At 45.3% G+C, this 14,273-nt stretch overlaps 1 protein-coding gene across 7 annotated transcripts in view; it reads left to right on the top strand.

Annotated features, from left to right (window-relative positions):
- DACH2 (dachshund family transcription factor 2) overlaps positions 1 to 13,128 on the top strand; it is a 417,731-nt gene extending 404,603 nt beyond the window's left edge. For all 7 annotated transcript variants that reach the window (XM_073589884.1, XM_073589881.1, XM_073589885.1 and 4 more), the window contains one exon: positions 12,329 to 13,128. In XM_073589884.1, the coding sequence (XP_073445985.1) occupies positions 12,329 to 12,366 (38 nt within the window). In that variant the 3' untranslated portion in view covers positions 12,367 to 13,128. The remainder of the gene's footprint in view (positions 1 to 12,328) is intronic.
- The last annotated feature ends 1,145 nt before the right edge of the window (positions 13,129 to 14,273 follow it).

Below are 14,273 nucleotides of genomic sequence, written 5' to 3'. Positions count from 1 at the left end.
TCTTGTCAATGGACTGTCTGTGCCATGCAGGGCAGGACGAGTCCTTCAAGAAGAGACCCTCTTTATAACTGCGGTTGCTGATTGGAGGATTCCCCTCTATGGTAATGGGTGTATATTGTGGACCCCCATGAGGGCCGGTTACAGCCAGCAGCGTCCTCACTTCCGGCCTGTCGGCCTTTTTAGCTCTGTCGTCTCCACTTTGCATAAAGTAATCGCCCAAATCAATGATTTTTGTAAATGACATTGAGGCACAATCGAGGGAGCAGCAAAAGACCTTTTTTTTTTATTTCTTAATTTTTTGCTGGCAAAGGCAAATTAAATTAGAGAATCTTCCACAAGTCTGGAGCAAGCGAGCGGCAGCCATTAGCCGGAGCGCAATATTTTCTCTTTACTGCTCGCTGCCATTTAGTTATTATCCTATTGGAAATCTAATTATAAACCTTTTACTCCCCAGTCAGACTTCTCCGTTTCTGCAAGCTTAGCACTGACAAGTGAATTCATTACATTTGATTGCTCGCGCCCGGATTGACTCGACTTCTCTCCGAGACCTAGAAGCCTGCGCAGTTTCTCCGATTCCCTGTTTGCACATTAGTGGAACCGCTCCTTTAATTAATTAGTATGAACAGCAGTAACATGAACTGCTGAACAGAAAATAACTTCCTTTTATGATCGCGGCGAGAATTTCCTTCTCTTTTTTTTGTCTCGTTCTACCTTTTAGTTAAGTTTTGGTTTTGTTTTATTAGCGCAATTGGCGTCCGACATAAAGTGTAGAAATACGGAGGCAATGACGAGCGGGAAGAGATGGGAGCGAGACTCCATCCAACCTGCCAGGCCATTTTTGGATGTTTCTTAAAGGGCAAGGTCCATTATTTCTTGCACCTTCCGGTTCTGGGCTCCGAACATTCACATGAGAACTGCTGAAGAGCGCTGATCTGTAGGGATCTTCACGGCGCAGTTCCAGCAGATTTGATTGCTGCATGCAGCACGGTTATAGCAGATTTGATTGCTGCATGCAGCGCGGTTATAGCAGATTTGATTGCTGCATGCAGCGCGGTTATAGCAGATTTGATTGCTGCATGCAGCGCGGTTATAGCAGATTTGATTGCTGCATGCAGCGCGGTTATAGCAGATTTGATTGCTGCATGCAGCGCGGTTATAGCAGATTTGATTGCTGCATGCAGCGCAGTTGCAGCAGATTTTCTGGCTGAACATAGCAGATTTCTGTGCTGGCCTGTCTCACCGCTGTACATGGGCTGCACGGCTGGGGTAATAATGATGTGTCGGACATATTATGTGTCCCTCTACCCTCCCTTGGTCCAGAGTGATAAGCAGATGCCGCCGCTTGTCTCCACTCATGTTCTGATGATACAAGATCTTCGCACTTTGATGGAGTCGGTGTTGGGAACTTTTTTAAAGCTCCATCTACATCTTCTCCACACAATGGATTCATGTGTATGTGTGAGCCCAGCACCCCCCAGAGAGACGACCGCCCCCCACAAATCGTGTTCTGCCAGTCAGCATCTCTGCCACGAGCGCCGGCCTGGTGTATTATTGAGCAGTGCTTATCTGTGAGCGCTGCCATGGCCACAAGGTGCTGAGATCAAGGCTGTTGGCGGAAAGCAGGCGGCCGCTGTAATAAAGGGGGATTCCACCTATATTCATCTCTAGATACGAGGGTCCAGCTCACAGCCAAAGATCTACTCAATCAGTTCTGCAACAGTACATGTGATGTCGACAGGACCATGCATCAGTGGAGCGATCTACAATGTATTAGTGCAGTGAAAGCGGCTCGGACTTCAGACTCTTAAAGGGGATGTTCAGGAATCTCAAAATAGTTGCCCAAAAGCAAGAATTGTTCTAAAATATTGAACCCATCACTTTCCTGTTTGTACCCCTCCACTCCAGCATTGCCGCTCTAGTGGTCTTCGCTGCTGTTGTTATAAGGATGTCACACTTCCATGCGAGTGACACCGCTAAGGCAAGTGATTGGCTGCAGTGGTCATATGACCAATGAAGATGGCGTCATCCTTGCAAGACCAGCGGAGGGACCACCAGATCGGCAGCATTGGAGCTGTGGGGTATTGTGGGGTCAGTTACTGTTGTTGGTTGCATGTACGTGCCCCCTTTACATTCACACAGATTTTACTTCTCTAATTGAAATTGTAGCAAATTATCAGCTGTGAGAAATGTGTTTTGTTTTTTTTTGTTAGCAAACTGAAATTTTGCTAATTTTTTCTCAAAAATTAGTTTGCTAAAATTGTGCCCAGAATTTGGGATCTTCAAGGATCGTCCTGATCCTTTGCCTCCCAGATTTCCCTGGGGGTGGTCCGCTCCAGATGATTTACCATTGCCATGTCCGAGCTTCTGGTCCAATCTCTCTTCCTGTCCGCTAGCACAGGCAGCATCGGAGGAGCTCAGGAACGCTGAAGATGGCCGGATCCAGCGATGTTAAAGAGCTTGTAAGCACTGCGCTCCTTGCCTAGGAAATCATTCACCAGTTATGACTACAGAGGTGGCTGGTAACTAAGCAACAAGGTCCCTTCGATCTTGAGAATGAAGAGGACTTTTAATAATAGGTAAATTGCAGACTTGCTTGGTTTTTTTTTTTACAAATTTACCAATTTAAGGTAATGAAAAAATCCCTTTAACAGCCTGAACTCCAGACTGATACATTTGGGCTGATGGCCACCATCACCTCCACCTTTGTAGCTCAGCTATAATATAAGCGATCTACCGATTGCATGTTCATCTCCTTCTTGTTGTTTTAAAACTTATATAAAAGATGAAATCCCCGTCTTTCCCAGCTTTACGATATAAAAAAATACTCAGGTGCGTTGTGTATCACTGCATCCAAAAAAGTCCGGTCTATCTATCAATGAATACAACTATTTCAAATGCGTTGAATGCTAAAGAAAAATACATTAAGACGCCCAGATCTGTGTTTTTTCCCCCCTAAAACTGCAATAAAAAGTCATCAATATGTGGTATGCACCCCGAATTGTCATATGAAACTACAGTTCGGCCCAAAAGAAACGTCGTCAGAAGAATAATAGTTACGGGTCTCAGAATTTTTTTCCCTACTAAAATGTAAAAATAAGGATCCAAGTTTCTGACGGCAGAATCGCGCCGACCTGGAGACTCATCGGCAGGTAATGTTACAGCATAAGAAGCCGCAATTAGTGTTATAAAAAGAAAAGAGGAACGCCGAAATAAAAAAGAATGAAAACACCAGATTTATTGTTTTTCCGGCTCGGCATTTCCTAAAATATAGGGAATAAGAAGTGATCAGTATGTTATGTTTACCCCAAAATCGGATAAATGAAAACTGCAACTTGTCCACCAAAAATGTGCCTTCAGGTAAAACGGCAGAAAAATAACGTTATGGCTCTTGGGAAACACGGAGGAAAAAAACAAATGCGCAGAAATGAGAATTTGTCTTAATGAAGATCGGATACAATTGTAACAAACTCTCAGCTGGATTAGATCTGTGCAGATTTTCAGCCATGAGAGGAAACCGAGATTTGGAAAGGACTGAGCATCACGTGATGAGCGGGGACCCACGGACCCCTCACCGCCTCCACTGATCGGGATGTAGGCCGAGCCTCTGTTTAAAGCTTCCATGACACATTGCACCAGCAGCTCAGCATTGAGATTGATGGCGCTCGGATTCTCCATCTTCTCTCTTTCTGCAGCTCGCGGTGATTTAGCTGTATCTTCGGCTATAAACTCTGCGTCCTGAGGGAGAATTCCTATTATTGAAGGATTTTCAGCTCTCGGAGAATTTGTGAGATCTTGACTCGGAGTAAAATCCTTTCCAGGTACGTTGCTTAATAAGCCAGTCATGCATCTCGATGGCAGCGGCAGCTGTAAAGCGGGCGAGCAGGCACCCGGGGGCCATCAGCACATTTTACTGTTACACAATATCATTTATACTGGTTTTATATAGTGGATATTACCCCCAGAGAGCCGGATTAAGCGTCCTCCTAAATCTCCCATTTTGCTCACCTTTGTATAATGCGCCTTTAATGGAACGAAACCTGCGGAAATGAATATTTGATTAGAGCGAAAAACCCAATAAAGGAGGCAGTTACTGCGCAGAGACGCGGACAAATCTCCGCACGCGCAGCGCCGGAACGCCGTAAAGCTGCCGATCGGTAAAGTGGTCTCCTGTGTCCTGGAGGTTTTCGGCTGCCAGCGCCTGGTATCCAGATGGAGGGGCGCCGTACCCACCCGCTCACCCACAGCAACCAGAAAATGTGTGCTGCGATCACCAGATCCTTCCCACACTGACGGGTCTATGGTGGAAAGAGCACAGTCCACAGCAGCACAAAGTGTTTCAGGAGAAGAGTGTGCTGATCTTGTCACAGACTAGGAATTACATAGTAGAAAAGTAGTGGTCCGAGCAGCACAGAGTATTTCAGGAGTTACAGATTTGTCACTAAACCTGAAGGGATTCCTGACGTAGAAAAGTGAGTGAGAATCCTGAGGTCTCGTGACAGGGTGCTTATTGGTGACTTGCAGATTTAGATCTGTTGCGTTGATTCTTTCAGCTTTTTTGCTGCAGATTTCACCCATAATAACGAGGGGGGAAAAATCTGCACCAAAGTTGCCTGTGAATAATGCAGCAAAAACATGAGTATTCTGCGCAGCAAGAGATGCAGAAATGTCTGCACCAAATACTTAACGAGTGCACCGACCCTGATAGGTCATTGACCGGGGTCACAGAGAAGCACAGAGTATTTCAGGACCTACTTAGTCGCTGTGTCGCCTCCTGCGCCCGCCGTGCGGCAATTCTGCCTTGCGCAGCAGATGTCGGTGCAGAATGTGGAAATCAGGTGATGTCTCTACATGGAAACCCTAAATAATGAATTATTTCTACTTTTTCCATCTTTTCCTTATAAATTATAGAGAAATGTCAGCGCTTTGTTTACTCCTCTGATAAATTAATGATTCTCCACGATTGTTACTTTATTATTTAGGATTTCATGTTGTCATTTTCACATAAAGTATTAATCAGCAATCACTTTCTGTGGGGAGCGGCGCCCAAATATCAGTGTGTATAACTGCATCGGGCGCAGAGGGGCGAATCCAGGGGGACAGCGCCCCGACCTAATGTCCCCCACTGTAGCCACCCCTGAATGTTAATGCCCCCCACTATAGTCACCCCTGAACATTAATGTCCCCACTGTAGTCTCTCCTGATCATTAATGTCCCCCACTGAAGTCACCCCTGAACATTAATGTCCACAATGTAGATACCCCAGAACATCTTTGTCCCCACTGTAGTCACCCCTGAACATTAATGTCTCCCACTGTAGACACCCCTGAACATTAATATCTCCCACTGTAGTCACCCCTGAAAATTAATGTCCACAATGTAGACACCCCAGAACATCTTTGTCCCCACTGTAGTCACCCCTGAAAATTAATGTCCCCCACTGTAGACACCCCTGAACATTAATATCTCCCACTGTAGTCACCCCTGAACATTAATGTCCCCCACTATAGACACCCCTGAACATTAATGTCTCCCACTGTAGTCACCACTGAACATTAATGTCCCCCACTGTAGTCTCACCTGAACATTAATGTCCCCCACTGTAGTCACCCCTGAACATTAATGTCCCCCACTGTAGACACCCCTGAACATTAATGTCTCCCACTGTAGTCACCCCTGAACATTAATGTCCCCCCACTGTAGTCTCACCTGAACATTAATGTCCCCCACTGTAGTCACCCCTGAACATTAATGTCCCCCACTGTAGTCTCACCTGAACATTAATGTCCCCCACTGTAGACACCCCTGAACATTAATATCTCCCACTGTAGTCACCCCTGAACATTAATGTCCCCCACTGTAGACACCCCTGAACATTAATGTCCCCCACTGTAGACACCCCTGAACATTAATGTCTCCCACTGTAGTCACCCCTGAACATTAATGTCCCTCACTGTAGTCACCCCTGAACATTAATATCTCCCACAGAAGTCACCCCTGAACATTAATGTCCACAATGTAGACACCCCAGAACATCTTTGTCCCCACTGTAGTCACCCCTGAACATTAATGTCCCCCACTGTAGACACCCCTGAACATTAATATCTCCCACTGTAGTCGCCCCTGAACATTAATGTCCCCCACTATAGACACCCCTGAACATTAATGTCTCCCACTGTAGACACCCCTGAACATTAATGTCCCCCACTGTAGTCACCCCTGAACATTAATGTCCCCCACTGTAGACACCCCTGAACATTAATGTCTCCCACTGTAGTCACCCCTGAACATTAATGTCCCTCACTGTAGTCACCCCTGAACATTAATATCTCCCACAGAAGTCACCCCTGAACATTAATGTCCACAATGTAGACACCCCAGAACATCTTTGTCCCCACTGTAGTCACCCCTGAACATTAATGTCCCCCACTGTAGACACCCCTGAACATTAATATCTCCCACTGTAGTCACCCCTGAACATTAATGTCCCCCACTATAGACACCCCTGAACATTAATGTCTCCCACTGTAGTCACCACTGAACATTAATGTCCCCCACTGTAGTCTCACCTGAACATTAATGTCCCCCACTGTAGTCACCCCTGAACATTAATGTCCCCCACTGTAGTCTCACCTGAACATTAATGTCCCCCACTGTAGACACCCCTGAACATTAATATATCCCACTGTAGTCACCCCTGAACATTAATGTCCCTCACTGTAGTCACCCCTGAACATTAATATCTCCCACTGAAGTCACCCCTGAACATTAATGTCCACAATGTAGACACCCCAGAACATCTTTGTCCCCACTGTAGACACCCCTGAACATTAATATCTCCCACTGTAGTCACCCCTGAACATTAATGTCCCCCACTGTAGTCACCCCTGAACATTAATGTCCCCCACTGTAGACACTCCTGAACATTAATGTCTCCCACTGTAGTCACCCCTGAACATTAATGTCTCCCACTGTAGTCACCCCTGAACATTAATGTCTCCCACTGTAGACACCCCTGAACATTAATGTCCCCCACTGTAGTCACCCCTGAACATTAATGTCTCCCACTGTAGTCACCCCTGAACATTAATATCTCCCACAGAAGTCACCCCTGAACATTAATGTCCACAATGTAGACACCCCTGAACATTAATGTCCCCCACTGTAGTCACCCCTGAACATTAATGTCCCCCACTGTAGACACCCCTGAACATTAATATCTCCCACTGTAGTCGCCCCTGAACATTAATGTCCCCCACTATAGACACCCCTGAACATTAATGTCTCCCACTGTAGACACCCCTGAACATTAATGTCCCCCACTGTAGTCACCCCTGAACATTAATGTCCCCCACTGTAGACACCCCTGAACATTAATGTCTCCCACTGTAGTCACCCCTGAACATTAATGTCCCTCACTGTAGTCACCCCTGAACATTAATATCTCCCACAGAAGTCACCCCTGAACATTAATGTCCACAATGTAGACACCCCAGAACATCTTTGTCCCCACTGTAGTCACCCCTGAACATTAATGTCCCCCACTGTAGACACCCCTGAACATTAATATCTCCCACTGTAGTCACCCCTGAACATTAATGTCCCCCACTATAGACACCCCTGAACATTAATGTCTCCCACTGTAGTCACCACTGAACATTAATGTCCCCCACTGTAGTCTCACCTGAACATTAATGTCCCCCACTGTAGTCACCCCTGAACATTAATGTCCCCCACTGTAGTCTCACCTGAACATTAATGTCCCCCACTGTAGACACCCCTGAACATTAATATATCCCACTGTAGTCACCCCTGAACATTAATGTCCCTCACTGTAGTCACCCCTGAACATTAATATCTCCCACTGAAGTCACCCCTGAACATTAATGTCCACAATGTAGACACCCCAGAACATCTTTGTCCCCACTGTAGACACCCCTGAACATTAATATCTCCCACTGTAGTCACCCCTGAACATTAATGTCCCCCACTGTAGTCACCCCTGAACATTAATGTCCCCCACTGTAGACACTCCTGAACATTAATGTCTCCCACTGTAGTCACCCCTGAACATTAATGTCTCCCACTGTAGTCACCCCTGAACATTAATGTCTCCCACTGTAGACACCCCTGAACATTAATGTCCCCCACTGTAGTCACCCCTGAACATTAATGTCTCCCACTGTAGTCACCCCTGAACATTAATATCTCCCACAGAAGTCACCCCTGAACATTAATGTCCACAATGTAGACACCCCTGAACATTAATGTCCCCCACTGTAGTCACCCCTGAACATTAATGTCCCCCACTGTAGACACCCCTGAACATTAATATCTCCCACTGTAGTCACCCCTGAACATTAATGTCCCCCACTGTAGTCACCCCTGAACATTAATGTCCCCCACTGTAGACACCCCTGAACATTAATGTCTCCCACTGTAGTCACCACTGAACATTAATGTCCCCCACTGTAGTCTCACCTGAACATTAATGTCCCCCACTGTAGTCACCCCTGAACATTAATGTCCCCCACTGTAGCCACCCCTGAACATTAATGTCTCCCACTGTAGTCACCCCTGAACATTAATGTCCCTCACTGTAGTCACCCCAGAACATTATTTCCCACTGAAGTCACCCCTGAACATTAATGTCCACAATGTAGACACCCCAGAACATCTTTGTCCCCACTGTAGTCACCCCTGAACATTAATGTCCCCCACTGTAGTCACCCCTGAACATTAATGTCCCCACTGTAGTCACCCCTGAACATTAGTGTCACCGCTGAACATTAATGTCCCCCACTGTAGTCACCCCTGAACATTAGTGTCCCCCACTGTAGTCTCACTTGATCATTAATGTCCCCCACTGTAGTCACCCCTGAACATTAATGTCTCCCACTATAGTCACCCCTGAACATTAATGTCTCCCACTGTAGTCACCCCTGAACATTAGTGTCTCCCACTGTAGTCACCCCTGAACATTAATGTCCCCCACTGTAGTCACCCCTGAACATTAATGTCTCCCACTATATAGTCACCCCTGAACATTAGTGTTCCCCACTGTAGTCACCCCTGAACATTAGTGTCCCCCACTGTAGTCACCCCTGAACATTAATGTCTCCCACTATAGTCACCCCTGAACATTAGTGTCTCCCACTGTAGTCACCCCTGAACATTAATGTCCCCCACTGTAGTCACCCCTGAACATTAGTGTCACCGCTGAACATTAATGTCCCCCACTGTAGTCACCCCTGAACATTAGTGTCCCCCACTGTAGTCTCACTTGATCATTAATGTCCCCCACTGTAGTCACCCCTGAACATTAATGTCTCCCACTGTAGTCACCCCTGAACATTAATGTCTCCCACTATATAGTCACCCCTGAACATTAGTGTCCCCCACTGTAGTCACCCCTGAACATTAGTGTCCCCCACTGTAGTCACCCCTGAACATTAATGTCTCCCACTATAGTCACCCCTGAACATTAGTGTCCCCCACTGTAGTCACCCCTGAACATTAGTGTCCCCCACTGTAGTCACCCCTGAACATTAGTGTCCCCCACTGTCGTCACCCCTGCATATTAATGTCCCCCACTGCAGTAACCTCTGAACATTAAGGCTGCGTTCACACGATGCAGTCGCATTTTAATTGCAACAAAAACTAATTTTGCCAAAATCGCAGAAAGGCAACGTTGAGTGGTCTCCACCCAAAATTGAAAAGTGATCTGGTAACATTATCCTGAGCCGCGCAGGATCATAGGGGCAGAAACAAATTGTGACACGTAGATGCTGACAGCTGATCTCTTGTTACAATGTATCCAGATCTCCCAGCCCTCTACATGTGTGGACGTCTCTATCCAGAGTCATTCTGGAGTCAGATCACAATCCTCCGCTATGACCAGCTGGTTCTGAATGTAGGCAACAGATCAATGAGAATTTATCCAAATACCCAGAATGAACATACTGAACCAGCAGGGAGTGCAGGGGGATGTCAGCTCTAAAGTATCCTGAATGCAGCTGTGGACAGTAGCGGAGTAAACTGGTGATGACTTTATGAGTGCGTATAATGCAGCCAGACCGTGCACTGTAGCGGGCGCATACACCAGCTTGTCGTACACCCTGTATGCACAGGTCTCGCTGCTGCTAATTAGCGATTTCCTGCCCCTAATGAAGCAAGCGGCCAGCTCCGGATTAACATGCAGCCGCTGCGCTCCTTTGTTTGTGCTTCCAGATGTTTTGGCTTTATCTACAACTCAACTCCTGACAGCTCGAGCTAAATGATAAATCACTGATATTACCATGAAATGCAACCTGAAATTAGAACGTGGCAGCGACTGAAAGTGCTCGAAAGGTCCGCGTCACCTGGGGGGTCAGTCCTCTGCGCAGGGGACCGCATACCCTCGCTGCATGGCATTATTATCCCTGACAACACCAGAGATTTAGGGACACTTCCCCTTTAATGTGTCCTGATAACAGTAGTAGCAGTAGGTTGCATTAGGAAGCACAGAGAATGGCATGGATGCTCGGATAAAGGATATTTCTCCACACTCTGATTACATGATGCTACAAAAAACCTCTGGAGATCTGGTGACATCCAATAAGTCTCTTCAGAAAAAGAGACTTGAATATAAATGACCTTTCATTAAGATTAGTTACTGAAGGCAGGACAGCAACACCGGCGCTGATGGTAAAATGGCGTCACCGGCACTAATAACTGATTGTAGAATGGTGTCACCGGTGCCATTCAGCTGATTGTAGGACGGCGTCACCGGTGCCATTCAGCTGATTGTAGGACGGCGTCACCGGTGCCAATCAGCTGATTGTAGGACGGCGTCACCGGTGCCATTCAGCTGATTGTAGGACGGCGTCACCGGTGCCATTCAGCTGATTGTAGGACGGCGTCACCGGTGCCAATCAGCTGATTGTAGGATGGCTTCACTGGCGCTGATCAGGTGATTGTAGAATGGTGTTACCAAAGCTGATGGTAGAATGGCATCACTGGTGCTGATCAACTGATTGTAGAATGGCATCACCGATTGTACATCAGCTGTGTGTACAGCATGTATATTTGTGTATACGGCACGCATGTGCGTGTACGGTATGTGTATGTACAGCATGTATATGTGTGGACGGCATGTGTACAGCGTGTATATATGTGTATTTACAGTATGAGTATTTGTGTGCAATTGTGCCTGTATGTAGCTGTTAGACGCCTCTGAGTAGTACTTGAAAAACATGTATGAACAGGTGTGTATCTGTATTTTTGTATAGTAGGTGTAAGACTTGTGCGGCACGGTGGCTCAGTGGTTAGCCTGGGTTCGAATCCCACCAAGGACAACATCTGAAAGGAGTTTGTATGTTCTCCCTGTGTTTGCGTGGGTTTTCTCCGGGTACTCCGGTTTCCTCCCACATTCCAATATCATGCTGATAGGGAATTTAGATTGTGAGCCCCATCGGGGACAGTGATGATAATGTGTGCAAACTGTAAAGCGCTGCGGAATATGTTAGCACTATATAAAAATAAAGATTATTATTTACGTGTACCTGTATGTTTGTATGATAAGTGTAGGACTTATGTGAACAGTTGTATACCAGTGTTTTTGCATAGTAGGGTAGGACTTGTTTGAGGGTGTGTGTACTTGTATTTTTGTCCAGTAGGTGCAGGACACATATGAGCAGGTGTGCCTGCTTTTTTTGTACGATAGGTGTAGAACATGTATGAGTGGGATTGTGTCTCCCTGTATGTATGTGAAGTTGTGTGATTCATGTTGCCTGACTATATAGTAATTGTGTAGCGATGAGTAGAGCAGTGTCCCTGAATATTGCATGACCCGAGGCCAGAGCCGGTGCTGCTCCTGCATGTGAAATATTTAATGCAACCTCACAACAGATTTACGGAGGCTGCCTTGCTTCTTACTTCTGCAGTATTACACCCAGCATCGAACATTAACCCGTCGGTGACAGGAGTCAGGATATGACTTGTAATTTAGGTTCTTCCCCATTATTATTATTGTCCAGCCTCTTTGTTCCTGGCATAAGATGGCAACACACACATCTTCAAATGCCGTGGCCCTTAGCATAAACTACGCATCCATCAACATAGTATCACCCCAGAAAAAACGGAGAGCAGCGACTGCATGGGCGGCAAAGTGGCGCAGACTGCAGGGAAAAACGCAACCTAGAAGAGACTAGACATGATCACAAATCTGTCATCAACACGTGCAGCAAATGTCACTACAAATATTGACCCAAATGTCGTCTTTATTGGACAACTTGCTGAAATAACTTTGGTAAAATTGTAAGTTTTAAAATATTTATTTTTCTGTTTTCAGAAAACAGGTCGTACATAAAACCTCCGATCATGTACTGAGGGAGAGGACACCATCTGGCGAGCACGCGGTTCACGGGGGGAATCTATTCCACCTTTCGCTGCCTTTGATATGAAAGGAAAGATGGTGAAAAGCAAAAAGCATGAAAGACGGAAGGACTTTTCTGCGTGGTTCCCGCAGTTGCTGCATCAACAACTGCCCCGGCAACGTGATGGCACGGAGAGATTCCCACGAGGTTTCCACACACGATGGCGACAGATCCAAACATTGGAAGCAAAAGAAACATTGTAGACATATTTAACAGTCACTCCCTCCCCATCCGACCTCCTGAGAGTTTCTGTCATTATTTATATTTCTTTTTTTATGTTTATTTTTCCTTTTTCTTTGGGCTACAGCACAGAAATGATGGGGTCTTCATCCCTATTTTTTCTGGCTCCCCCCCAAGGTCTGGATTTGGGATTCCACCGATCACAGAACAATATCGTTGTGTTTATGAGCAGAGCCTTCGTGTACCGGATGTTCAGCAGAGATGACATTTTGGACAGAATTGTGTGTACATTTTTTTTTTTAAAAAAAAAGAGAAAAACAAAATACTGTAAAAATTTTAAAAAAGGAGATGAATGAAGAAGAGCAACGGAGCCATCATGGTGATGGGGAAATTGCTCATTCTGCTGGGAGCTCCGGGGAGCGATGGATGAAGGAAACTTTGCAGTCCGGTTTCTCTGTTGTACAATATTAAGTTAAAGTATAACTTTGTTAAGATGTTCTTGCTAAGATTCAGTATTAAAACTTTTTTTGTTTGACTTTTGAAATCTGATTGTAATTTTATGAAGGATTGGGCATTGACCCGGAGCGCCAACTTGCAATCCAGGCTGCACAGAAGCAAGAAGGAGAGTAATGCATCACAGGAAAAATGGAGCTTTCCTTTAAAATTGTTTTAGGTGTAACATCTAATAAGTTTCTTAAACAGAAAAGCTGATAAAAAATGATTCATTGTGTTATATAAGGTGCAGTCAAGTCCTGAATTCTCAGCTGGTCTATATATATATATATATATATATATATATATATATATATATATATATACAGTGAGAAAAATAAGTATTTGATACACTGCTGATTTTGCAAGTTTTCCCACCTACAAAGAATGGAGAGGTCTGTAATTTTTATTGTAGGTACACTTCAATTATGAGAGACCGAATCTAACAATAAAATCCAGAAAATCACATTGTATGATTTTTACATAATTAATTTGCATTTTATTGCATGAAATTAGTATTTGATACAATAGAAAAACAAGTTAATATTTGTACAGAAACCTTTGTTTGCATTTATAGAGACGTTTCCTGTTGTTCTTGACCACATTTGCTCACACTGCAGCAGGGATTTTGGCCCCCTCCTCCATACAGATCTTCTTCAGATCTTTCATGTTTCAGGGCTGTTCCTGGGTGACATTGAGTTTCAGCTCCCTCAAAAGATTTTCTACTGGGTTCAGGTCAGGAGACTGGCTAGGCCACTACAGGATCTTGAAATGCTTCTTACGGAACCTCTTCTTAGTTGCCCTGGCTGTGTGTTGTGGGTCATTATCATGCTGGAAGACCCAGCCATGACCCCTCTTCAATGCTCTTACTAAGGTTACGGAGGTTATTGGCCAAAATCTCACGATACATGACCCTATCCATCTTTCCTTCAATATGTAGCAATTGTCCTGTCCCCTTTGCAGAAAAGCACCCTCAAAGTATGATGTTTCCCCCACCATGTTCACGGTTGGGACGGTGTTCTTGAGGTTGTACTCATCCGTCTTCTTCCTCCAATCATAGTGAGTGGAGTTGATACCAAAAAGTTCTGCTTTGGTCTCATCTGACTCCACAACCTTCTCTCATGTCTCCTCTGGATCATCCAGATGGTCATTGGCAAACTTCAAAGGATCCTGGACATGTGCTGGCGT

The sequence above is a fragment of the Dendrobates tinctorius genome, unplaced genomic scaffold (genome assembly GCF_039654945.1).
Source record: "Dendrobates tinctorius isolate UK_male_01 unplaced genomic scaffold, ASM3965494v1 ptg000114l, whole genome shotgun sequence".
In the NCBI taxonomy this organism is placed as follows: Eukaryota; Metazoa; Chordata; class Amphibia; order Anura; family Dendrobatidae; genus Dendrobates; species Dendrobates tinctorius.
Note: the sequence above shows the minus strand (reverse complement) of the source record. Positions and strands in the feature narration are given on the sequence as shown.